This window comes from Perca fluviatilis, chromosome 14, assembly GCF_010015445.1.
Source record: "Perca fluviatilis chromosome 14, GENO_Pfluv_1.0, whole genome shotgun sequence".
Lineage (NCBI taxonomy): Eukaryota > Metazoa > Chordata > Actinopteri > Perciformes > Percidae > Perca > Perca fluviatilis.
Window position 1 is genome coordinate 16,019,561 of NC_053125.1, and position 26,083 is coordinate 16,045,643.

General features: G+C 41.1%; 1 protein-coding gene and 1 long non-coding RNA gene across 3 annotated transcripts; one reads left to right on the forward strand and one right to left on the reverse strand.

Annotated features, from left to right (window-relative positions):
- Positions 1 to 96: 96 nt before the first annotated feature.
- Positions 97 to 23,759, reverse strand: acap1 (ArfGAP with coiled-coil, ankyrin repeat and PH domains 1). Of its 2 annotated transcripts, none has more exons than XR_005641408.1 (23): positions 23,161 to 23,759; positions 20,452 to 20,509; positions 17,308 to 17,427; positions 16,102 to 16,155; positions 15,759 to 15,817; positions 15,093 to 15,276; positions 13,718 to 13,762; positions 13,499 to 13,594; positions 11,618 to 11,692; positions 11,346 to 11,458; positions 11,064 to 11,115; positions 10,859 to 10,959; positions 10,580 to 10,691; positions 10,089 to 10,291; positions 9,949 to 10,018; positions 9,667 to 9,761; positions 6,239 to 6,429; positions 5,867 to 5,911; positions 5,538 to 5,713; positions 4,928 to 5,037; positions 2,721 to 2,831; positions 1,384 to 2,633; positions 97 to 1,045 (listed from the first exon to the last, which is right to left on the reverse strand). XR_005641408.1 is itself a non-coding variant. In XM_039821467.1 (23 exons), the coding sequence occupies exons 1-23, from the start codon at positions 23,211 to 23,213 to the stop codon at positions 948 to 950; spliced, it is 2,283 nt and encodes a 760-aa protein (XP_039677401.1). In that variant the 5' UTR covers positions 23,214 to 23,758; the 3' UTR covers positions 97 to 947. The 2 variants fall into 2 exon arrangements, 1 of the variants encoding a protein (XP_039677401.1); XM_039821467.1 differs by having other exon boundaries at positions 2,572 to 2,633; positions 23,161 to 23,758.
- Positions 18,671 to 21,417, forward strand: LOC120572250. The gene is made up of 3 exons (XR_005641409.1): positions 18,671 to 18,725; positions 20,225 to 20,275; positions 21,289 to 21,417. It is a non-coding gene; the product is annotated as an uncharacterized LOC120572250 (long non-coding RNA).
- Positions 23,760 to 26,083: the final 2,324 nt, after the last annotated feature.

The window sequence follows — 26,083 nt, forward strand, 5'->3', positions numbered from 1 at the left end:
TGATGGGGAGGTGTACTCTTGACAGCAAAAACACACCACTGCACACTGTCATTAAAAAAGTGAACTTAGACTTATTAAAACTTAAACACCCTTGAACGTGTTTTGTATCACAGTTTATTTGATCATAAAACAAATCTTAAGTACCTTGCACAGTTTTAACAAAATAGACATGTGAACAGTGTCTAAAAATGTCCCACATTTAAAAATCTATACAATTCGATGGAAGACATTTGACATAAGGTTTTCCTCTTTGCAATGATTATGTCCATTTCCAACAAACACTGACTTTTTCATGTAACAATTCGGTAACACTCTACTTGAAGGTATCTACATAAGAGTGACATCAGAGTGACATGAGACGATCATGACAGTGAAGACACATGAACCCTAACCCTAACTTGTCATGACAAAAACCGAGTGACACTTACTAAAAGAAGAGTTATGTCAGAAACGTTTATGACTTGTTTATAATGTTTATGACACGTTCATGACAGTGTCATGTCACTCTTATGTAGATACATTCAAGTGTAACCAACAATTCAATAGAAATAACAGAGGAACATAAAAACACTGCCCTTTTAGTTAAAAAAAACAAAAATAAAAAAAACGGGATTTACCAGATTTAATTAAGAAATCTTGGCAGAATGATGGCGTTACCCTCCGCTACGCATAAAGACACCTCCTGCTGGTCTCAAAAAGCTGCTCCAGTGTTCTCACTTGGCACAATTGTTCTGGTCTGACGTGTTCGCACAATGAATTCACTGTTCGGAGCGTTCATCCCCTCTGAAGTCAACACCAGCTGAGCTATGAACATGTGGCAGGTAGCCAAGGAAAATGTGTCTGCACGTCTGTGAGTTGGATACTAGCACGTTCTATATATGCGTTTGAAAGTATGCAAGTGTGAAATGTGACATTGTACAGCTGTGTGAAGAGGAGGCAACAGCTGGTTAAGATTTGGGGTCTGCACTGCGGCGTTTGAGCTTCTCAGGGTTGTTTGAGGCCATGTGTGAAAAGTCTCTGAAGATGTCCTGGTAGGTTTCATCACCTGGAAAAGACCAGAGAAGAAGACATGAGCCTAAAAACTTGATTTCTGATGTGTGTTATAGTATAAGTATTAGAAGCTTAAAAGCTGTTAAGTCTAAGAAACCATTTCTTAATTAATGCCATCTCTTCTGGGTTTAAATTCTTGGCTTTCATCAAATGAGGCACAACACATTTCTTCAAAAGCTGCATCGTTTTGGATAGAACACATTTTTTAGGACAGTTTTAATGAATGTTAACTCCACCAGCTATTTCCTGAACACATCAGGAGTTGTAGCCCTAAAGCAAGAAGCATGCAACTGAACAAATAAACACACACCAGGGCATGCACATGCACATTACCTCTTAGTGTGCAGTAGGTGGCACACTGCACAAGCAGTTGAGACCAGCTGGACATCTCAGCGGGCAGAAGGCAAAGGCACATGAGTGCACACAACAAAGACACACACAGTGATAAAGCACAGCACGTCAAATACTGACCAGCAGTCGTTTCGAGCAGACAAAAGCATCACGTTTCCATTCCTTTATGAGGGAAACCGTGATGGAATACGGCTGACACAAGAAACTTAACAAAAAGCTTTGATAGCCACTAAAGGACAGTCATGAAAGAATGGACTTTGCAGCTTGAAAAGGAGCCAAATGACAAAATGCAAACGAAACCCTTGTTAAGCTCAAGAGCTGCAGCACAGAGCTCATGGAATTCTGATAAATACAAAATATATATAACAGATTTCAAACTATTCACAGAATAGCAGGATAAAACTGTCCTTGAGAACCAAACCCGGCATTGAATTTAGCTTACATAACTAGACTAAAAAAGTCCAGTACACATGGAGATGCACAATAAAAAAAAAAAAATCTCTTATAAAGCCAGAACATTGTACATCCTGTATATAAAATATCCCCAATATACAATATCAGAAAGAATAGGCCTGATTTAGGTCTAGTGTATATACATTTTCTTAAACCTCAGATGTACAATATTGGAAACACTCACACGCAGCACTCTCTATTGACACGGTATTCAGAGATTTTGTGGGCTTCAAAGTGCAGGAGGATGTGCGTTTGTAATTCAAAGTGCAATGTGGACTCCTGTTACTTTCCCACAAAGGCATTTTCCTGTCTTCACCGATATAATAAATGTGTTCTGTCTCACTTATGTCCTTGAGCCTCTGTCGTACCCTGTGTTCTGGCTCGTTCTTGGTTTACAAGAATTGGATTTTATGCTTTCTTAATTATGGCAATTTCAGGACACTTTCTCTGCAGATACTGCAGATAAACACCACATGATATTGCAAAACCAGTGATTTCTGATACTTAACAACTTGATACTTAACCAAAAACACGCTCATTCCAGTCTCACTGCCTGTCTCTTGTCCTGGGCTGATTTCTATCCCCACTAATCATTTTGCCCCCCCAGAGCCCAGCCACTTATGTGGTTCTTTATAGACTGGAGGCTCTTCCTGCCGTGGGCCCGCCCACCTCCTATCCCACTCAATAAACCTCCAGATCCCTGCCCCCCCGATTGACCTGATTGGCCAAACGCTCCGTCCATCTCCCGCATCTCCTTGTTCATTTTGGCGATCCGCAGCCTGAAGAGGAGCAGATCAGTTAGAAAAACTGTTGTTTTTAACTGCTTTACATCATCACACAAATAAACACACGTCTCAAATACTCACAAAGTGACGATGTCAGCGTTGGCATTGTCCACGGCAATAGTTATGGGGTCTTTCTGGTTGTTGTCTCTGGCGTTGTAGTCTGCGCCTCGCTTCAAGAAGAGACAAACCAACCTGGGAAAGCAAAGAGATGCATAACGTGTGTTAATCGTGTGTATGCAAGTCTTAGAAACAAAAAGCTGACCACCTGGCAGCCAGGTAACCCCTGCCTACTGTAGCCAGGAACTTTTCCAGAGGCCGAGGAACCATTTCAGGAAATCAGATACAGTATACTTTACTTGTTCACCTCTGTAGGTCTTTTTTTTGTATCCTTTCAATTCAAACATTAAATAGGAAGAACACGATCATGTGATGTTTCGCCGTGTGTGGGGCGATTGCATCTCAAAGATCCCCATCATTTTTTAATTCGTCTTTGGACTAATTTGCCTCATCTTTACAGTTCTTCATGTGAAGAGGAAATGCAGTGAGTGCACAAAGGGGACTTTTAGTTCCTAGTTTTGTTCTTGAATTAAATTTATTGTAGCTTATAAATTCTTGGAACTATTTGGTCGAAAAGACTCTTGTTTTCTTGTAATCCTTGTTCTTGAATGTACTGTAAAAATAAAACCTACTTTTAAATTATAAAATGTCATGCTCCAAACAGAAGTCTGCAATCTGACCCTGGCCAGAGGAGATTAGAGACAAACTCTGACTTTCTGATAAATGCAGAGTGCAGATACAGGTCCATGTTATTTGCATTTTCTCTCTCTCAGTTTGCCAAATAAACAATCACGTTCATTTGGCAGTAGAAATGTTGCTGTAAAGCTCTGATGGGCAACTTTGCGCTGCTTCGAAATTAACATTTGACATCAATACCTAAACATCATGTAAAATTCACAAAGATCTGCGATAGAGGTGTGAATCTTCACTGATCTCCCGATTCGATTAGGATTATCATGTCAGCGATTCAATTCGATATCTCGATGCATCACGATGCGTCAAATACATTTTTATATTAAAGCCATATAGGATATTTAATTCATAGCTTTTCAAGCTTCAAAAATAAAACATTCTGCAGTGCTCTAATACTAAATAAATTGGATACATAAAACTACAGCACTGAGCACATGGCACTTCCTGAATGTGCAAAATATAACAGAATATGTAAAACAGAAATGTTGTTAGGCCTACATTAAATTGTAAACAGAAATAATTGATTATGAGGCTGCCGATTATCGATGCAGCATCGTCCATGTCCACGATTCGATGCATCGATTATTTGATTAATTTCAACACCTCTAATCTGCGATGCCTCAAGATTTATAAAAAAAAAACATCCTACGGTCGAGCTGTCAAAAGTCTAAATCCTCTTTACGAGACTCTATTGTATTTTATTTTAATTCATCACTTCCTTTGTGCTGAGATTTCCCACTTAACACAAAAAGGAATGTCATTTGGGCAAACAGGGTGAATGGACTAAGCTTTGTTAATGGTTCTGGGCACTGTGCCTGAAGGCTTAAAAAGATTTTCTTTGAGAGTGTGCATATAAAGTAGTCGGTTTATTTTTCTGCACTTGCATTTCTGCTAGAGAAAAACCACCTGTGTCAGTGTCTCATTTTGTTTGTATGTGTATCTTTGTTTTTTATTGAATTGTTGCGTATAGGATCTTCATTGTTGTATGTCTGATGGCCTATTCACGTCTCTAGAATTAACTGTAGGTTGTAGTGAAGGTGGCCCTTTGACCAAAACATCAACTTTTTGTCACATTTTTTTTAACATTGTGTCAACTTTTGTACACCATCACTGTGTGGGCGGTTTTTCTATGAAATGGGACTGTTCGTATGTGTGTGTGATACAGTGTGTGTGTGTGTGTGTGTGTGTGTGTGTGTGTGTGTGTGTGTGTGTGTGTGTGTGTGTGTGTGTTCTTGTTTAACTATATTCGTGTGGTCCAAAAACCCAGGAGTCCAGTATACTTGTGGGGTCCCAACAGCTTTGTGGGGCCAAAATGCTGGACCCCACAACTTTAAAGGGCTGTTTGAGGGTTAAGACTGGGTTAGGAAAAAGAAAAAAAAAAAGGGGAGGGAAAGGGAAAAAGGGGAGGGGGGGGGGGGGAAAAAGGGGGGGGGGGGGGGGTATGCATTATGTCAAAGACGGGTCCCCACAAAGATAGTGCCACAAACCTGTGTGTGTGTGTGTGTGTGTGTGTGTGTGTGTGTTTCAGTGTGTCCTACCCGGTGTGACCCAGGATGGTGGCGTGGTGAAGCGGCCCTCTCCCGTTGCTGTCTGCCTGGTTGACGTTAGCGCCGTTCTGCAGCAGGAACTCACAGGCTGCCAGGGCATTCTGGTGAGGAAACAGGAACGCGTGAGCTGCCATTCATACATTATTAAAAATGTATAGTAAGCATTGTTAATCCAATACACTTTTTTGTCAAATGCAGTGATTAGCTCCTCACGGTCACCTAGCTCTCTATTATTTCCAGCATGTGAATGTGCTGTCCGGCCAGTAGTTATCTGTCCGTGAATCTGGGGGGCGGAGCTTCTGAAGAGGGGTTGTGTTTGTTTGACAGTTGAGTTCAAATATCAACAATCTTTGCACAGCATCGCTTACTGCACCTTGAACAAACACACAACCTACATGCACTTCTTCCTACTATCACCTTGTCCAAACAGGTAACACTAAAAGCCTCACCAGTGAGCCCTAAAGGCTGCAAAGTGTTGGATGGGCAAACAAACAGTATGCTGATGCTGGTGCTAAAGGAGAGGTCAGGAGTTCATCAAAACCATCTTGATTCATCTTCTGGGCACAGTCAATATTAACATATAATTGAATGCATCCCTCACCGCTGAGACGGCCTGTATCAGCGGCGTGCTGGACTCCTCGGCAACGTTGACCCAGTTGACGTCGGCCCCGTGGGCCAAAGCGTCGGCCATGACAGGGAAGTTCTGCAGGGCCGCTGAGCGGTACAGCAGCGCGCCGGGGTGAAGGCCGCTCAGATCCTCTTCATCCTCTTCCACGTCTGAGGGGAGCAAAGGGTTAACTTTTCTTTTTGTCAAAGTTTTGACACATAGTTTAAAAAAAGTGTTCCTAGTTTGACAGTCCCTGTTAAACACATTGTACAAGCTTGTTTTCGTTGTCAGGTCAGCGAGTGTGTGTGCATGTTTTATCTCACCTTTGTGTGTATTGTTCTTTTGGACGAGGTCACTGGGGCTCAGCCCTGAGGAACAAGAAAACAAAAAAAAAAAAAAAAAAAAAAAAAAAAAAAAAAAAAAAAAAAAAAAAAAAAAAAAAAGAGAGGAGAGACATGATTACTGGTTTATCTTGCTGACTGCAACAACAGCACACACACATATAATACCGCAGACTAGGCCCTAAGGATTATCAACTTTGGCTGGATCACCAGCTTTGGGGAATGTGTGAGTGTGTGGGTGCGTTTCTGTTTTGTTGACATCAGCAGGAGTTTGAAGAGTGATGAACTAGACAACAAGCAAGCAACCCGCTGGTTTCCATCCATCAGTCCTGATTCTTGGCTCTCTGCGTTTACCTGTGACCCGAGGCAGAGTGGCTCGGTTCGGTTTGGGTTTGAGCGGCGGCCGCTGTACGGTCCGGTCCTGCGTGGCCGCTCGGTTCCTTTTGGCGCTGGATCGCCTCAGCAGGGTGTTGCCGGTGCCGGGCAGCTTTTGGATGAACTTCTTTTCAACGTACTTTGATCGGATCCACGACTCCTTGTCTCCTCTGAGGGACAGAAATGATAGATTAGAAAGAAAAAAAAAAAAAAAGAGATGAAGGGAATGAACATTAAATCTTTTCTCACACAAAACAAAAACCAAGAAAGCGGACATGCGGGGCCGTTTTAATCAGTAGGTTTCTGGATTTACTTGTTCTCAGTTTGACTCCACAATTTGCTTGTGCAGCTGTTAAGAGAAGAATGCTTTACACATGTCCCCGATGTGCTCAGTGTCTTTTAATGAAGTCATTAATTCAGTTAAAAAGAGCTCTATTTAGGACTTAAAATGCCTAATTTCTTCACTATTTAATTACAGCACAAATGCAGGCTGTCTACCACTTAACAATTAAATGTTGTTTATCAGCCATGTCCTCTTAGGCAGTGATTCCCAAACTTGTTCACATCAAGGAGCCATACACTGACCACGGACCTCTATTTGGTAAAATGTTGTCCCAGGGTCTCCCATCGGATACAATTTTTGATTTTGGAGGTTTTATTACAGAAAGTGTATGAAACCCATGACCTAAATAGTCATACATTCATTGTGTTACTTATGGATGGAATTATAGTAACAAAAAATAATTCCCCTTGGACCCCTGAAACCTCATCAAGGACCCTGGGGGTCCCTGGCCCCCACTTTGGGAACCACAGCTCTAAAGGGATTAGAATTGTCAATATGTTACTGCAAAAAAAAAAAAAAACAGAACAAAAAAGTAGTGCTGTCAGTTAAACGTGTTATTAACGCCGTTAACGCAAACCCATTTTAACGGCATAATTTTTTTATCGCGAGATTAATGTTCTTTTTGGCCTAGCAACCTTTGTAGTTTTTTTCACATGCTGTAACAACTAGTAACATTAGAAAAACTACAACACCACACCGGATCTAGCTAGACCGGAAACAAAACAGCAGGTACGCTGCACACACTTGTTTGGGCTTGCGAGCCGGGCCAAAGAGTAGTAGGCGAACGCTACGTTTTGACGCGAGACGCTGAAATAGATGCCAATAAGATTCTGAATGGCAAGTTTACTTTTAAAAAGTTGCCAAATGGTTCCATTGACAAGACCAAAGTGATCTGTGCTTTTTGTCGTTGTGAACTGAGCTATCATCGCAGCACGTCCAGTCTAAAATACCACTTGATGGCCAAGCACACAGGACACAGCTGATGCAAATTCTCCGCCCCCTCGTCAAAGCCAGGCGACAAAAGCACAAAGCAAGCCGATCCACTTTTCAATGTTGATAAGAGCATTAAAATGAGAAATAAAATTTAAAAAATAATAAAATCGGACAAAAAGAAATCAAGGGACATTTAGAATAGATAAAAATGTGCGATTAATTGCGAGTCAACTATGACATTAATGCGATTAATCGCGATTTAATATTTTAAGCGTTTGACAGCACCACAAAAAAAAGTAATATTCCAAAAGGACGTAAAAAACGAAACAACCAAAGTAAGCCCCAGACGAGACAAGACTGAAAGCTCATGCTGCAGAAAGCATGCAGCCTCACAGCAAGTTTCCGGAGGACACTGTGTGTATCATGTGTATCATGTACCTGTTCAACTTCCTGCCTGCTGCGACACAACAGAGAAGAGGAAGTCAAATTCTAAAGAGAGACGCTAATAGAATCATCCGTAAACCAAAGATCTTTGCAGGTGGTACATTTTCAAAGCTCAGCCACCGAAACCACTCAACACACATAATCAGTATATATACAGTAAGCCTTTTCAGAGTTGTGGAGAGCTGGAGCAAATCCACTCACACTCAGAGGTGTCAATGTACAAATAGAATTTAAAGGCAGAATTAAACCATTACGTTATGCCACGAATGTGACAGCAGGAGGAGATGAAGAGTGTGTTTCTCTTTACTTCTGCTGATCTCGGAGGGTTTTTGCAGCTTCACTAACCGTCACGTTAGAACAGCAGCTTGATAAATGACACTGGAAAATCTTTATCATCAGGAAATACAGTAAGTCCAACAGGTCTGTAGTACAGGTGTGTACGGTCGTCTCTTTATGGAGGAGCAAGCAAGTCTTAGTTGCAAACAGGCAAAAGAGTAAAATCAGTTGAATGTTAAATGAATTAACACATAATAATATACTTCAATAAATAATAATAATAATAATAATAATACATAATTCAATAAAATAAACACAACAAACCAAACAAAAGAGAGACTAAGGTTTGTCTTTTGCTTTCAGAATCAGAATTGATTTTCTTTTTAGCAGATTGGATTTTCCTTCAGCAAGATTTTCCAGCAGTATGGCTGAAAGGTGGTGTGGCATAATTCATTTCCCATTAACGTACAGTAGACACACTCACACACCATCATGGGTGTTCCACATGTGTGGTTTACCATCTATGGCAGACCAGCTCCAAGATCGAAGACCTCATACCTACTAAGTCAACCGCCCTTTCGGCAGTGTGATCACAAAATGTGCACTGCTTTCACAAACACTAAACAAAATCCTTTTCAGCAAAGAATGATGACCTACTGCCAACATTATTTCAATAAACCAAGAGGTCTAGTACGGAGGTTGTATTTGGCCACCAAATGTTGAGATGAATGCTGTGACATAGGTCGCTGGAACACAAAAGTTGTTGTATTGAAACCCTTGCAATCAGCATAGTGAGATAATATTAAAATGTGGGGCACATCTTCATTTAAAAAGTTTTTTTTGGAAATATCTGGTTCACGAAAACAGAGAAAATAGAAAATATATAATGTGGAACATTTTGTGCACTCTTTTTTCGTTCTGTCTCAATTTCCTCATGACTTAAAGGGTACTACAACAATTTGGTAACGCACTTCCACAAAGTTAGGAGACTTAGGTGAGACACATTAAAATAAGACCGTTCATAGACGACGCAGCGGAGGCTGAGATATCCTGACTTTTATTCTTTATTATGGGTCATGCTCTAGAAATGATGCGTCCTACATTTCCCATAATGCAACCAAAAGCATTTTTTTGTTAGACCCCCTTTTCCTTTTAAATGTCCACATCTTTCTAACACTATGGCCTAGTTTCTAGAGTAGACTTTTTGCTGAAAATATGAAATCAAAAGCCAAAGCCAAGATAGCCCCGATAACATCACCAGGTTCATTGTCCTCCAAAGCCACTTAAGACATTACACAACCATTTTCACAGACTGAGTAGTACTTTCTATGACGAGTAAACGGAGCTGCATGTGTAAAATCAGTGGAATGTTCCCTTCCCTTCAGATGTCTGTGCGCTGGTTAGTTTGTACCTGGGACTGGAGGGGTGGGGCTTTTTGATGGTGATCTCATCAATCCGGGCCTCGTAGATCCTGTTGATTACTGTGTTTCCTAATTCACACATCAACTGAAGAAAGCAAAGAAATACAATTTTTATTTATATTGTAGAGTTTGTTGCTCTTTTTGGTGAAGTTAGTTAAAGTGAAATATTACATAACATAACTCATTGCATAATCATTCAGTGGAACTTCTTGTTAGCACACAAAATGCAATAATGAGGTTGTGCAGCTGCTGCAGTTAAAAAGTTAAATTACCTTAATGAGCTCTGGCTCCCAGGAGTCGAGAGTGAGCGAGCGTACTTTGGAGAAATGGACTCCCAGGCTCCTGTTGGAGGAGGAAACCATTACAGCTAAGGTTTCAAGCCAAGTGTGTGTGTGTGTGTGTGTGTACGTACCTGTGTATTCCTGAGCATGTGATGCAAAGCGTGATGCCCAGGTTGATGGAGGCCCAATCAGGACCGGGCTCCCCGCAGTCGCAGCACTGCTTGTTCCCTGGGATTGCCTGGACCTCCTCCAGCGCCTTGCAGCCCTTGTTCTCCTGATCCACTCCTCCCCCTCCTCCCAAACTGCTCGCCGACACCGAGCTGAGGCGCTGTCTCTGAACACACACACACACACACACACACACACACACACACACACACACACACACACACACACACACACACACACACACACACACACACACACACACACACACACACACACACACACACACACACACACACACACACACACACACACACACACACACACACACACACACACACACACACGAATGAGGAGAGGCACAAAGGCACATAACTTCCTCTGTATCCCCTCAGATTAAACTCCAACTGAAAAATGCACTTATAGAGGGTGGTGTATAGTGTGTGTGTGTTCTCACTGGGCTGTGTGGGTCCTCTCTGTGCTCCTGAAAGGCTGAGGCGATGCTGTTTTGGACGGCACTTATCCACGCCTTCTGCTGCCTTTCCGAGTCTGCCTGTAACAAACAACACCTACGCGCGCACCCACACGTACATGAGATATGTAGACAACTTCTTCCCCCCCCCCCTCGCTCTTTTGCAGGACACTCTAATCTACACACTTACCACTGATGAAAAGTCATCGCCATTGCTTAAATACACGTATGCATGAATGCACAAACATTTTCGCCCACACTCACTTTGACGGGGAGACCACTTCAAAGCAGAATCGTCTCTCGTTTTCACTGCTGGGCTTGACTGTGCAAAGACGCAAGTCCTCCACCACGACCGTGGGCTGGTCCTGGGAGAGACGCAGAGCAGAAAAACATGCAGGTCACACTGTGCATGTTATTATTATTTTTAAAAGCATGTTCAAAAATAGTGACACTGAAGACTAAAATATACCTTAAATTTCTTCTGATACACCAGCTGATTTTTTTGAATCGAGAACCAACGCCTGGATAGGAAAGAGAATATGAAAAGGTCATAATGTCAAGAAGCCTTCAGGATCATTGTTGAACCAGCAAAGAAACAAGAGACACACAGTGGACGCACAGCACACAGTTCAGGAACTATTCTCCAACACAGTGGACATTTGAGTCCTTTTAGTGAGATGTTATGGAGGAAGAAAAAGCACAAAGACAGTGCAGCTGCTCTGTGGGAGGCATTTCCTGGGTGAATTTGTACCTGCTCCAGGTCTTGAAAGCGTTGCTGGCTCTCTTATAAAGGTATCCCTCCATGGCGATTCCGTTGGCTGCATCAGCGTTGAAATCCATGATGGAGTCATCATAGGACACGTCCTGGAAATATTTGAGAAAATCAAATCACTTCATGTAAATGGAATTACTGTTAAGGGCCTATTCCTATAGGTTTTTTTTTTTCTTTTTTTATTATTGTGATTTAAAAAAATAATTTCTAATAGATTTATATATGTAAAAGTGTTTTTGTAAATGTATTACCTTTTTCTTAATTGCAGCATGTCTTTGCTCCATGTCCCTCTTCTCCCGGGCAGAGTTTAGGACAAACTGAGTGTGCTATTAAAAAAATAAATAAAAAAATAGGTCATTCTACAGACACAAATATTGATTTTTATCAATTTTATATTGACATTTGATGTATGTTATTCCACTCATAATAACTCCCCATCAAGAGTTTTTTTTTTTTTTTTTAACTTGTATGTATAAGCTATTACATTTTCTGATACATTTACTGATTTGCAGTTTTACTCTGCAAGTGAACAACAGTAAAAATCTGTCAAAGTGTAATTGCATGGACTCTGATGTATGTACATGTGTTTCTCTCTTTTCTATTCATGCCTATTTAGTTGTGTTTTTCTCTGTCTATTCACTGTCTTCAAGGACAACGTTCCCATTTTTCCTTTCCTCTCCCAACATCTTTGCCTGATGTTGAGAAAGACAGAAACGGAAAGACATTAACAAGTTCACGGTAGATTATCAATCCTGCAGTCTTTGCTCTTCAGGAAATAGGAATTAGGAAGTGTTGAACCTCTTCCTACATCCTGTGTCAAATTGAAAAAACAACACTGGTGGAGTCTTTTCAGTGTTTTATTCCTGTGTGTGTCTCTCTCTCTCTAATCTGCTTATTCGTATCATTTCCTGTTGAAATAGGAAGAGCATTGGTTGGCCAGTGAACACTGTCAAATGTATTTCCTGTTTGAAATTTCGCAAAAACACTCAACAATAATACTGCTAATGTCCAAGGTTGACGAAGCAAAAACGTTTTCCCAGTTTTGGACAAAGATCAGGAACACAGACACACAGACACACAGACACACAGACACACAGACACACAGACACACAGACACACAGACAGACACACACACACACACTTTCCTGTTGTTGCTCACTTTTTCCTGTCACGATGAAACCGTGATGTCATTATGTGACTCATCGGCCCTGGCTCCTTAGAAAGATGCCAAAAGCTCATCTGATGCAACTCATTATTATATTTCATCACAAATATTTGCAAAGTCTTTTTGAATGTTTGAAACCTGCATTGTAAATATCACTGTGTGGTCATCTTCTCTTTAACTGGCACGCTCTCCAATGGTTTCATTTGAATACTTTTTTATCTTTTCATTTCTTGATAAAAAGGCAAAATTAAGAGAAAAAGAAAAGAAAAAAAGAATTGTGTAGCAAAACTCTTCTTTTTCTACCTTCCAGTCCCAAAAATGTGCATTAGATTACCTCCGCATACTTGTATAATGCTGAGCAGAAGACACAAAACAATAGAGATCTGCTCATTAAGACATGGCTCTCCAGTAATCAAACCTCCACAGGGTATGAGGAATATTATATGTTCAATGTTCAATGTTCAATATAAGCTCCAGAACAGCTTCTAAAGGGTTCTTGTGGTGACACTGTTTTACCCACTGCTGTTCTAAAAGTTAAAACTGAAATTTTAACCTCAACTTTTAGGTCTGCATGGACGAGAATTATTTAAAAGCCCTACCAGCACTTCTAAAGTGTAAGAATTAATAATAGATATGTTTTTAAACTTTAAAGTGGGCTAGGTTGGCTTCTAGGCTTTTTGCTAAGCTAAGCCAATCACCTCCTGGGCGAAAGCCCTGCTTGCAACACCTTTAGGCTGCTATATTCACTAAACTCTTGTAACAACACACTGACAAATTTTCCTTTTCTTAGATTCTTACTAAGCACTCCACACAATACTCCTCTTCCTGCCCAGCTGTTATTTATTTAATTAATATTCATACAGAGCTAGTTCTGTCATCGAAAGCCATGTCAGCACCTCACATGATTGCTACAAGATGCAACTGCAACAAAGGAAATGTAATCAATCAGGCGTTTGCAAGCAATTACCTCTTCATTCAGTTTCTGTCGATATTCCTCCAGTTCTGAGAAAGACTGGTGGCCATGTTGGAAGAGCTGAGCCTGGGCCTCCATCAGTGACAACATCTGACAGGAACGCATGTCAAAGTATTTACAAAAACTCTTACATACGTGCGTTTTTAAAGATGTAGACACCGTGTATTTACAAAAGCAACAAAACAAACTTAAAATAGGTCAACGTGAACTCACTGCCATCAGAATGTCTGTCTTCTTCTTGGCCTCAATGACATTAATCTGAAACAAAATGAAGCAGCGGTTTGAGACAGTGTTCATGTTTCCATGACCAAAGACTCATCGGCCAGTTAAACTTCTGGGAGCCACAACCACAAGTCTGGAGAGAAGCTCAGAGGCAAACCTGTTATCATTCAAAACAGGAAAAGCACAACTATAATTAGACGGGCTGTTGTGTGTCCTATCCAGGCTGGTTTTGGTACCTGAATGCACTTACAGCGTGTGACTGTTTTGGCAGATTAGGACATTTATTTTCTCACATAATAGTTAAAGTTGAAGTGGACCCTGTATAAACCTGTTTTTACTGTATACACACACACAAGCAGGGTTTTTCCTGGCTCAGAATAGGCTTTTGCGGGGGGGGGGGGACACTACGCACGGCAGGAAGCATGATCGGTCTGTGTACAGTAAAGGCAATAAGGCTGTGTTACTTTATTTGACAGAGGTCTATGCATTTATCGGTTATTTCTGACAATTTCATAAACAACAATGTATTGCTTGAGTAAATAAAACTCCAAATCAAGAAAACTCGTTTAAAAAAAAAGTATATTAAAAAAGGTGCTTTAAATTGGGTGAAATCACTTCTTGTTGACGTTCGAAGTATTTTTAAACAAAACTGAGGCTAGCTCGCCCCTCCCTCCTCCTCATCCCGTCCCCTCCCTTCCGCGCACTAACCCCCCAACCCCCACCCCCAAATCCTTCTGGTCGGTTATTGGCTGGAACACTGTTTGTTATGTTTGGTGGCGCAGGTTGGCGAAGTTTGTTTTTGTTGCCGTTTGTGGAGCCTGGGCTGTCTACAAAGACCGCTTTTTTTTTTCAGTGTGTTCAGGGGAAAGGCAGCTAGCAGATAGTGAGGAGATGTTTGCTGTATGTGACAAAAAAAATTTTGTAGCCTTAAAAAACGTGACATCACTTAGAGATGACTCTGGAGATAAAACTGAGAGTAGCTCTCATATTCAAGTTTATGTTCTGCTTGTTCAACAGTTGTTTAGTAAATTTCTCTTAAACACATTTAATTAAAGAGGATTGGAAGTGCAGTGCATGCAGGCATTAACACACAGGCATGCACTGATGACAGCAATCAATAAAATATACAGAATATATAAAAGAAGCAAATTGAAAAAATAATATATATAAATGAAAGCAACAGCAGATCAAGCCAAAAAATAAAAGTACAGATAAGTGAAATATAAGATTAAGACTTATGCCAAATATACACAGTAGAGCTAAATAAAGTGCAGTTCCTGGTAAGATACAGTGTGACAGTAAGTCTAAAGCGCACTCTTTTATTCCTGTCGCCCAACACAAAGTGAAAAGCAGCATTCTTTCTCACCTCCAGGACGTAATCCAGGGCCTCAGACCGAAAGGTCTTACGTGCGTTTAGAAGAGCATTGCTTGCCTCCTCCACTTCGTGTTGTTTCCCCCGTGGGGCCTGAGCGTTCCTCACCAGCGCCCCCTCCAGGCACTCACTGCCACGCTCAAACCCCCTGCGCACGTCCTTGAACCGACGCACATCCCTGGGAGACGGGGAGGGAAGGAAAGAAGAAAGGTTCTGTGAGTACTTAACCTTTTATTTGACAAATACGTTTGTGACATTAGGCTGTTGAAGAAACTACAGACTATACAGCTATTGTCTTGGGGATCCAATACATCATTTGGGGTTTTGCGTAATAGAGTTTAAAGGGTGATACTGGAAGATGTGAGCACAGAGGGCTAAACCAAATTTAAAATATGTCACTGGCTAAAAATCCAGCTTATCACTATTATCACATGCTATGAGTGATCCTCTCTCATCTAATGCAATGGGTCATTCTCACTAATAAGAGCAGACTGCAAGACAGAGTATGAGGAGAAGCCTAATGAAGGATCATAATCCTCTAATAATCCTTTTTTAACGCGTGTGCTCGTGGTTGTCAGACATGCAGGGGGAGTGACTCAGCCTGAAGAAGGTGGCTGAGTGCATCTACAAGACTGGATGGAAAAAAAGCAGCTCACTCACTCTTTGACAAAGTTCTGCAGCTTCGTCTTGACTGACTTCTGTGTGGTTTCAATCACATCCTAAAAAGGGAAAAGGAGACAGAGACACAAATCTATCACAGTGAGCACAGATGACAGTCAAATGTGTTCAACAGTGTGCTGCAGCCATACTGCGGCTGATAAGCGCCATGACTGCAATAGAGACGGTGGTGCAAAGATGGAAAGTCAAAGGCCCAGAGACAGACAGACAGACAGACAGACAGACAGACAGACAGACAGACAGACAGACAGACAGACAGACAGACAGACAGACAGACAGACAGACAGACAGACAGACAGACAGACAGACAGACAGACAGACTCACCACCTGTGCCTCCAAGACGATAGACAGCTTTTTGGAAAATTTGTCCAAACACTCCTGCAGGAAAGACATCATAATTTAGACTCTCGGCAAATCTCAGCAGCTCTGTCGTGTTTCTTATCTAAAACAACTATTTGTGTTTCGTAGTCAGAGTGCAGATTTTGTCTCATTGAAACGTATGTTGTGTGGAGAGAAAAAAGTAATGCAAATGTGCCAAAAGTATTCAGACAGTTGAATGATTTAAATAAAACTAGTAGCATCCAGTTAGAGCCTCTAGTAGGTGGAACACTCTACCAAATGAAACAAGAAACTGCACCACCTACCATAACTCCACACAAAGTCTCAAGGCCTGGCTCTTAGAAAGTCAGACTTGTGAACATTTTTAATCTCCTGGTAATTTTATACTATTGTTGTTATCACTGCTGACCTGCTGCTAACATGTTTGATGTCTTGCCCGGTGTCAAATATAGCCCGCTCTGCATTCCCGTATGTATGAAAGATTAACTTGTATTTTAACTATTTTACCATGTTATTAACCTGTACTGCAACCTTAAGTGCTGTATTAACACCACCCTCATGAGTGATGTAGCCTATTTTATCCTTTTATTACTGCTTGTTAACTGCTGTTGATGAGCGGTGGAAGGAGATGGCTCGGGTCTGTGTTGCTTGGCTGTGTTTTGACGCTTGCATGGCTTCCTGTACTGAATGTGGATACTGTTGATGTGTAACTGTGCTAATGTCTTGCTGCTTCCTGTAGCTCTGCATGGTTTATTGAGAAAGCTTATTTGTTGCTCTAGCTGTCTATACGGTGTCTTGTTGATTTCTGTCTGTAAAGTTTAGCCTGTACTAATGTCTTGCTGCTTCCTGTAGCTCTGCATGGTTTATTGAGAAAGCTTATTTGTTGCTCTAGCTGTCTATACGGTGTCTTGTTGATTTCTGTCTGTAAAGTTTAGCCTGTACTAATGTCTTGCTGTTTCCTGTTGCTCTGGTCTAAAATCATCTGGCCAACAGACTACAGTTGAAAATTAGCCGGCTGGCTAACACTGGCACATTTACAGAAATGTTAATTAATGTGTGTTGTCCTTTATATAAAAAAAGATGTACTTAAAACTCATAAACCACCACTTTCTTTGAGTAAATGTGACATAATCTGAGAGGGAAAATGGCATGAGACAGAACATGAGTGGTATGCCTCGGTGAAGCTTTTACCTCCATCGTCTTGTCCCCGGAGCAGTGCTGTCCCAGATCCCGGAGGCCGTTGACGAAGCTCTTGCTGGTCTGGCAGTAGACTCGGCCTGCCTCCAGCATGGCCTGGCATTGTTTCACGAGCTGGATGACACAAACATGCAACACCACAGTTAACGTATCCTGTGTACTTAAACAAGAGACACTTAAGGTGACTAACTGCCGGTCATAATCAGTATGAATAATTAAACATAATGAGTTACTCCAGGAGTCTACGCATTAAAGCAATGAAACAGCAAGAGTTAGAGGTTATTCGTGTAGAGCGTAATCACTGTGCATGCTGGATATAACCTCCAGCTTCTGTTAAATAATGTCTGGAGTTCATTAAACTGCACTTAGAGCCAGAACGTTTGTGAATTTACAGGCTGGATTTTTATTTTAAATGCAGGGTTTTAAAAATCTATATTAGATAAATCTGATAACAATATCACCAATATTTAAGTTTATTTTAAGTTGAAACAAAGACACGTACTGAGTCAAGATATTTTACAGATTTACAAATAATGACAGTAATTGTACATAGTATACATTTAAAATGATCTGCCACTCATAAGTGGAACCAGCTGTAAACACAACATCGACATACGGTATGCCTGGTAGTTATGGCTAACATATAATTAACACTAATTTGGGATGTATGCAAATTTACTGTGTTTTGACTTGTGTGTGTATGGGATCAGTTGGAGTTGGAGCAGTCAGGCTTGGGAGTGCTGTGTGTATGTGTGAATGTATTTAGTGTTTTGTATTTTGTATTTACTGTTTAATTGTTTTAAGGACCCCCTTGAAAATGAGATGATTCATCTCAAGGGGTTATCCTACTAATAAAATACTTCTATTAGCATTGGTTTGAAGTCATGTTTCTGGCCATCTGTTAAATGTAAGACCAACATTCACTCTTCTTTTAACTCTGTTTGGGTCTTTGTACCATACAGTAACGTTGTGGACTGTAAGCCAAAACAATGAACTGAAATTATAACTGTAAATAAAAATAAATACCCCAAAAGTATGTTAAACCTAAGCCAATTTAAAAAGGTACTACTAACACTGGACTGGAGCCTAGAAAGTGTTAAGGCCATAACGTTAACAGCCATGGTCCACCCATAGACAGTATGGGTCCACCCACACAGGTGTTATTGTCATTGGTTATTGTGCCTGATTAGACCTCTTCGCAGGCATGACACGCCCTACTCTGCTTCTGATTGGCAGGTACTTGCCTTGCCTTCGTTGGTTGGATTGGTTATGTTTAGGCAAGAGGAGTGACATTGGCTAGGGATAAGGGTAAGCCAATCAGAGGCAGAGTAGGGCGGGTCATGCCTTTGCCATCCTAGGAAAAGAAACATCGCTTTCAGGACCGTGTTAGCGTGACACCGATTGCGCTTAAGGTGACTATGCACTTTTAAAAGAGGAATTAACTCATCCTTTCTGTTGCAAAACACAAGTTGTATTATAAAAAAAAAAAAAAAAAAAACAACAACACTTAACTCGATTCACTACATAGGCTACAAGGGTTTGGTAACTTCAGCCTAACCGGCTCTGGTATGAGCAGTAGTCGCTAATGTTAGCAAACTCCAGAGAGACGTTTACTGTGTAACTGACATTTCTGAGACTTTTGCTAACTTTATGACCATTTTCTTCTGCTACTGTTAACCCCACATTTTAATGTTTACCATTATCTTGTAATTGCCACTTGTGGCCACAGAAGTCGCTCTTTAGCAAAAGTTACATAGGCTCCTCTTGACATCTCCCTTCAGTTAGCTTTGCTGCACCTATAGTGATGGACAACAACTTACACCTTTATAGTTTTTATTACTACATTGAGTTTGATGACGTTGTTATTCACAGCACAGTGTGTGAATGCGAATGCGCTTTTAATATACTATATTTTGTGTTTCTTTAATCTTATCCAACATTTACACTGATACTGACAGATCTGATTAGCCACTGTGGGCCAATAGGTCTTTCACAAGATATTTTGACATGTCACAGCAGGAAAGTAGTTGAGATATTGACGTATTTACTTTTTATGCTATTTTATACTTCTATAGTTACTATTACTTTGCAAATTAAGATTTTACATACAAAACATATGGTCAGCTTATAAATAGAACTGTAATAATACAGTAGTTTCTCTTTTGATACTTCAAGCGCATTTTGCTGATAAACCTTTTTAATGTAGGGCTTTTACTTTGCATTGTGATAATACCTTTACCGACCACTTCCACTTCCACCATGGTCTTAAGGTAGTGGACGGTTGGAATTTCGGTAATTTATTTTTTAAAACCAGTAGGTGGGGAGTGACACACCCCTCGGTCGTAATACAATTTAATTTCTGGCATAAAGCTGACTTTTTTATCTACCTGCAGATCAGACATGTAACAGCATGATACCATGTAGCATGGTGACAGAACAGGAAAATAAACAGGATCACTTTGTTAATCTAATCTCACAACACAAATTAATGAAACTTAATTCAATTCATTTACATTTGAAAAGGTCCCTTTTTTTCTTTTTTTTGAGGGAGGTCAGGGTTCAGCTACAGAGCAGCAACACTGGAGCTGGTAAGGCCTCAGTTATTTCTGCTCAAGCCCACTTGCACAGAGCAGATAAAAGCTGCCTGAGTTGGAACCCCAGTTACTGTAATCCATCTCCCTGCTGCCACACATAAATCTCTCACTGTATGATGCACTGCAGGGAGTTCAGTTGTATCTAGGAATAGTATATGTCCATTCTATTTTGTTTTTTGATCAAGGAACAGAAACCCTCTCTATCAGATGAATAGATTTGAAACTGTAAACAACTGTAAACTGTAGTAGCACAAACACGTAATGGGGAATATATTATCGTTTCGAAGCAGAACAAACTGTAGTTCTCTCGGTTGCAGGACAATACGATGGGGAAGCAGCACCTGCAGCTACTTCCTGCTCACTGTCAGGTGAAAAAATACCTCAACTACCGCCACCCACCTCTTACTTCACTGCCTCTTCACAGCAACTGATACCTGTGTGTGTGTGTGTGTGTGTCTGTGTGTATGTTGTGGGGGGAACATTTTTGAATGTTTGACTCATTATGACATTATGAAAGTGTGTGTAGGTGCATCATGTGTCTCACCTTTTCTAATCGGGTCTCGAGTTCACACACATCGTTTTGTACCACTTCGATTTCAGCTCTGAAACAGACACACAATTACACAAAGTCACAAGAGCTGGGGGTCAAAGGTCACTATACATTTACTCACAGTAACACATGAACCCCAGTGGGCTGGCATTCCTATTTTTTTTTTTTTTTAAATCGAGAGAAATCTGTGCCAAACATTTTCTCAATTTTACAAAGGTTAAAGTCAAGTGAAAAGGTTTAAGGTAGTGCTAAAAGTATAAATTGATAAATGAATGAATCAACAGAAATTGGGATTATTTATTTGTTTTAGTCGTTTGACCCGGATTTCCCCTTGAGCCTTCAAATACAAAACTAAATTATTTTGTTGTTTTAATGCTTCAATGAAGCTACAGCATGACTGCATCGTTACATAAAATGGAATATTTCCTGTGCATCTTTTTATACTCACTTCACTGTTATGTAGCATGCCACTATTGGTATTTTTAGAAACCTAAGGGCTTAAGCATTATTTCAAAATACAATTTCTGTGGGTTCGTGGAAATGTTGTGTAGGCCAGCAGAATTGGCTCTCTTGCAAGTATTCACACTGTAAAAAGCAAATATCCAGTAAGCTTGTTGCTCAGTAATGGATTATTTCCCTTACGTTATTGAGTACAAGAGCTGGCCTTCTCAAACATCTCTCTCACACGTGCACAAAAGTGCCTCAGATGTCCTGTGCATGGCTAGTTTGTGGGTTTTTGGCGTTAACAGTCAGTATCTCGTTCTGCCGTGCTCTCGTCTCTTCTCATACCAACAGCCTAACCATGTGGTTTCCGTTGCCTTCCACCAACAGTACAGAGAGACAGACAGAGAGAGAGACAGAGGAAGAAAAGAAAAAAAAGAGACGAGACTGAGTGGAGAGAGAAGAGAGGAGGGCCTGGACACTCAACAGTAACTGTTTGTGTTTTCTGTGTTTGTTAGTGCGGGGGATGTTTGAAACAAAGTCTGAGGTCATGTCCTCTTGAAACACGACCAAATGAAAAATCAGCTAAGGAAAGAGAGAGCGAGAGAGCGAGAGAGAGAGAGAGAGGGAGGAGATAAAAAAAGCAGGAGGCCACTGGGGAGGATGTATCCTTTATTAAAGAGGCAAATCCTTTCCATTTCTTTGACATACGTAGATTAAGAAAGCAAATTAAGACCAAACTAAAGCGGAGTTTCCGCCGTGGTTGTCCCCACAGAAAACACACTTCCTGTCTCTCCTGTTGATCACCTCAACACATCTCGCCTCACTTCCTGTTGCCCTCCCACCTCACTGTTACCTAACAACAGGAGGCAGCACATTTGAGTGACTGTCCCGAGCTGTCAGTAGGCCTACTTTTCGTCCCTCACATTCTCTGCTTATCTGTTTGATTGACTGTGTTTATATGTGAGATCATTTTCTTCCCTTTCCTCTGCTGTCTCAGCCTAACACGAGACCTCACCACTGCAGCTGCCACAACTCAGACTTTCCACCACCGTGCAAGCCTCATAAACTCAAGATGGGCAACAGAGAGAGGGAGGAGGAAAGGGCCCGAGACTCTGGATTGAAATGTGCCAAATCAGCTGGAAGAGACGACACCAGCCGCTGTGACTCAGGCAGGATGCCAACAATGATCAGGGCACACCCAAGCTATGCCAAACTCTCTCTTGAGCCGCTTGCAAAACCAATTCAGCGACACTTCCCTTTTGATTACACCAGATGCTGACTCTGTGTTGAGAAGAGATTGATTAGACTCTAGCTGACATGCAGACAGCATAGCTAGGAACTTTTAGAGGCTTTTAAAAAGGGGTCTTATAGGCTTAAAGAGAGCTTAGAAGTAGCTCAAAAGGGCAGAATCACAAGTTAAGTATGCCGTACCCAACCATCAATGGAACTTGATACCCTTATTGATACGTTTCTAATGAAAGATGTTGAGTGACAATAACAGGCAGTGGCGATTTTAGACCCTTTTTAGGGGGGCTCAAGTTCATCTCAGTGCCCCTAAAATTATTATTATTTAAAAAAACAAAACCATTTTAGTGCTTCAAGTGAGAGACTGGGAACTTGTCTGTTAGCGACAGAGGGCAAACAATTACAGCTTTAATATTCTGTGTCGCTGTCGCCAATACAATGCACCTGTAACCCAGTCAAGGAAAGATTTTTTTTTTCCATTTAGTTTGGGGGGGGGGTTAACACTTTTGCAAGGCACTGTATCCGCGTCACATTCTAATTAGGGGCTGATTAAATGTCTGATCCTAGCATCGCTCCTGATAACAGGGCTAATATAGCTTCCTGTGTTTTGAATGACACGTCAAAATGCAGCATGCAGAGCAGCAACATCAGGTCAGTGTTTTCAGGCCTGCAGGCAGCGTCTCATTGCTTTTATTGACCCCCCCCCCCCCCAGCACTTGCAGTGACATGACATTGCTTGACCTCAGACCCAGAGGGACTGCTGATTGTTAGCACCAGCAGTTCAAATTGACTCATTAACAAACATTCAAAGTAATTTTTGGTGTCTGAAAAGCAACTAACATGAGGCTGTTGCAATATAGACCTTCAAAAAGGGAATATAATGGCAATGTATGGTGCTTTTCTATCAGTATAATGAGGTTTATCCACCTCTTCTAGCCCAATTAATGAATCCTCCTTGTCACTGCCTAGCCTACATCACTATTAGCGCTAGAAGCACACAGGTGAAACTCTTACCTGAAGCGCGGGGAGTCTTTTAAACACTCCTCAAAGTCCAGCTTGACTGTCATCCCTCCGTTTCTAGTCGCGGGTCACACACAAACACGGGGGTTCTCGGAATCCTCTTCCGACAAAGAACACTAAAATCTTCTTCGGCTTTTAAGGCTCGACGCCGGCAGCTTGTCTCATTCTTCTTGTCGGACGTTTTTTTTTTTTTTTCCTTCTTTCACAAGTAGAATTTGTATTCCTCCCGCAGCTCGAGCCTGTTCAGCTTTTCTCTCTCTTGAAGGGACACCGCGTCCGCGTGCCTGACCTGCCCTCCTCTGTGTCGCACATCCGAGCCACAAGACGACTTGTCACAAGTTATGAATGAGCGCAGAGAGACGTTAGCTGCGTTATCGTTACCATTTTAATCTGGCACATAAAAGGCCAGTTAGTCCTCGTGCCGGAGGAGAGGATGCTGCAAAAAAAATCTGTTCGTTAATAAAGTAGTATCCTTTACTGAGCAATACGGATCGATAGTCCAAAAGAATATGATTTAATCAGGTGGTAGTAGCCGGTAGATTGGATGTTACTTCCCAAGAGAGCCGACTGGAGTCTCTCTTCTCTCTCTCTCTCTCTCTCTCTCTCTCTCTCTCTCTCTCTCTCGCTACACACACACCAGGTCCAACCCCCCATTCTCACTATTTCCGGGTTTCTTCTTACTCATGGCAATTTGTGGTTTTGAAGTGGGAAACTGTTGAAAATGACAAGTTAGACTAATGAGTTTTAGACTAAATCCACTTGGTGAGTCACATGACAATATAGAGTTGAATTATGATCTTAATCTGATATTTGATACCATGCTGTAGACCATGTGGAATATTCCTCCCCCCTCATTTTGTTTCTCCTTGTGCTGTTTGTGTATTCAGCTTTTCGGTTTCAGTGAACTGTAGGCTTCACATGCAGAGAGAGTGGGTGTGTATTCTTGTCAGGCAACCTTTTTTTTTTTTTGAGGTGTGAAGAGTGCTGCCTATAAAAGCCACCCTCTGACAATGAACCCATCACAACGTGTTGGGCAACTTTAAATAAGCAAACTACACTTTGTCATCGTCAACACAAACTAGTGTAGTCAGACACCATAAAGCCTGGCAGTGAAGTGCAATTACAGAGTCTGTGTGTTCGTGTGACGCACAAGCATAATTCCAAACAATCAAACGATCAAACGATTGATCGATCTATCTGCATAATTCAAATCTATATCTATCTATCTATCTATCTATCTATCTATCTATCTATCTATCTATCTATCTATCTATCTATCTAAAGTATCTGCATAATTCACATCTGTCTATATTTATCTCTCTATCTCGATCTATCTATCCACATAATTCAAATCTGTCTATATTTATCTCTCTATCTCATCTATCTATCCGCATAATTCAACTATATCTTTTTATCTGTCGATCTATCTGCATAATTCAAATGTATCTATCTTTCTGTCTATCTATCTATTAGGGGTGCACGATTCAGAAAATGTCACGATTCGATTCAATATCGATTTTAGTTTTTACGATTCGTAGTTACTTTTCCCATGTGATTGCAGTAGACATACAATACATTTTCTTTCGATCTTTGGAATTCTATGAATCGATTTTGAATCGGTAGTGCTTGAATCGCGATTCGAATATGAATCAATTTGTTTGCACACCCCTATATCTATCTATCTATCTATCTATCTATCTATCTATCTATCTATCTATCTATCTATCTATCTATCTATCTATCTATCTATCTAGCTCATGGTGTGTGGGGCACCCTCTGCTGGTCGGTAGCAGTCACTGCAGCACAAAACAATGTGACTGTTTTGATCATTTTCTTCCTTCACTTTAGTTCATGTCGCAGATGGTCTTTTTTTTCTCGGAGTCTATCTCTGGGGATCACAGTACCTTGATGCCTTCACTGACCACCGCACTGATGGGACTGTTTCTGTCTGTCTTTTTGCCAATGAGTGTAAATCCCAGACATAACTTCACAGAAAGGGCGTAGTCAGGTCTGTTGTGTTGCTAAATTGCTTCACCGAAATGAATGTAATAGTCCGGGAATGTTCTCTCAGGTCAGGTTTTTAAAATTATGCCATTCACCAAAGCCCCGTGGGAATACATGGCCAAGTAATACAGGTCTTGATGTGATGTAGGCTACAACGAAGAATCTTAATTAGCTTTTTATGAACTTTAAATGTACCGATGTATTCATCAAACATGCTTTACTATGTCTTTGCTTTGTTTCCTTTTTTTGAGCTCCCTGGAAATAATCTGTCCCTTTTCCAGAGCGCGCTGGAGCGGCAGGAGCGCAGCGCTGCGCCAAAAAACGGGGGCGTGTGCGTAAATAGCGCACAGAGAGAGCAATAGATTCGGACACTCCTGACAGACCCTCGGTTTTGAAGGAGTAATAAAACGGTTGTCGACGATGCAAAACTTGGCTACTCGACAGGTTCTTGTTTGTCTTTGACAGGAGATCCCCTACGCGTCTGTCCAAGTGTCACACCACACAGAATTTCTGGTGGCCTAGATTTTTCAAAATAAAGGTTTTGAAAACACTAGGTTTGAAAACGAAACAGTAGCCTAATTGGAGAATTCTTTTTAACGTATGCTACCCTTCTTTCTCCCAAAAGTGACATTTTACAGCTAAGTAAGGGCTACGATCATCACCCATGGCCATGAAAGCACAGTAAATGAAGGAAATAAAAATCAACTGCATCACACACCTGCTCAAGGGCCCGAGGCAAAAGTGAATTATTGGCCCCTGTTATCCCTTTGATCAAACACAAATGTGGTACAGAATATGCACCATGTAAGCACAGTGTAATATCAGATGGATTAAAAAAGTATTAGAGCTAGATTTTGGGAACACACTGGCGATTTAGGGGTTAAGGCACTGACCATAAACCACTGACCAAACA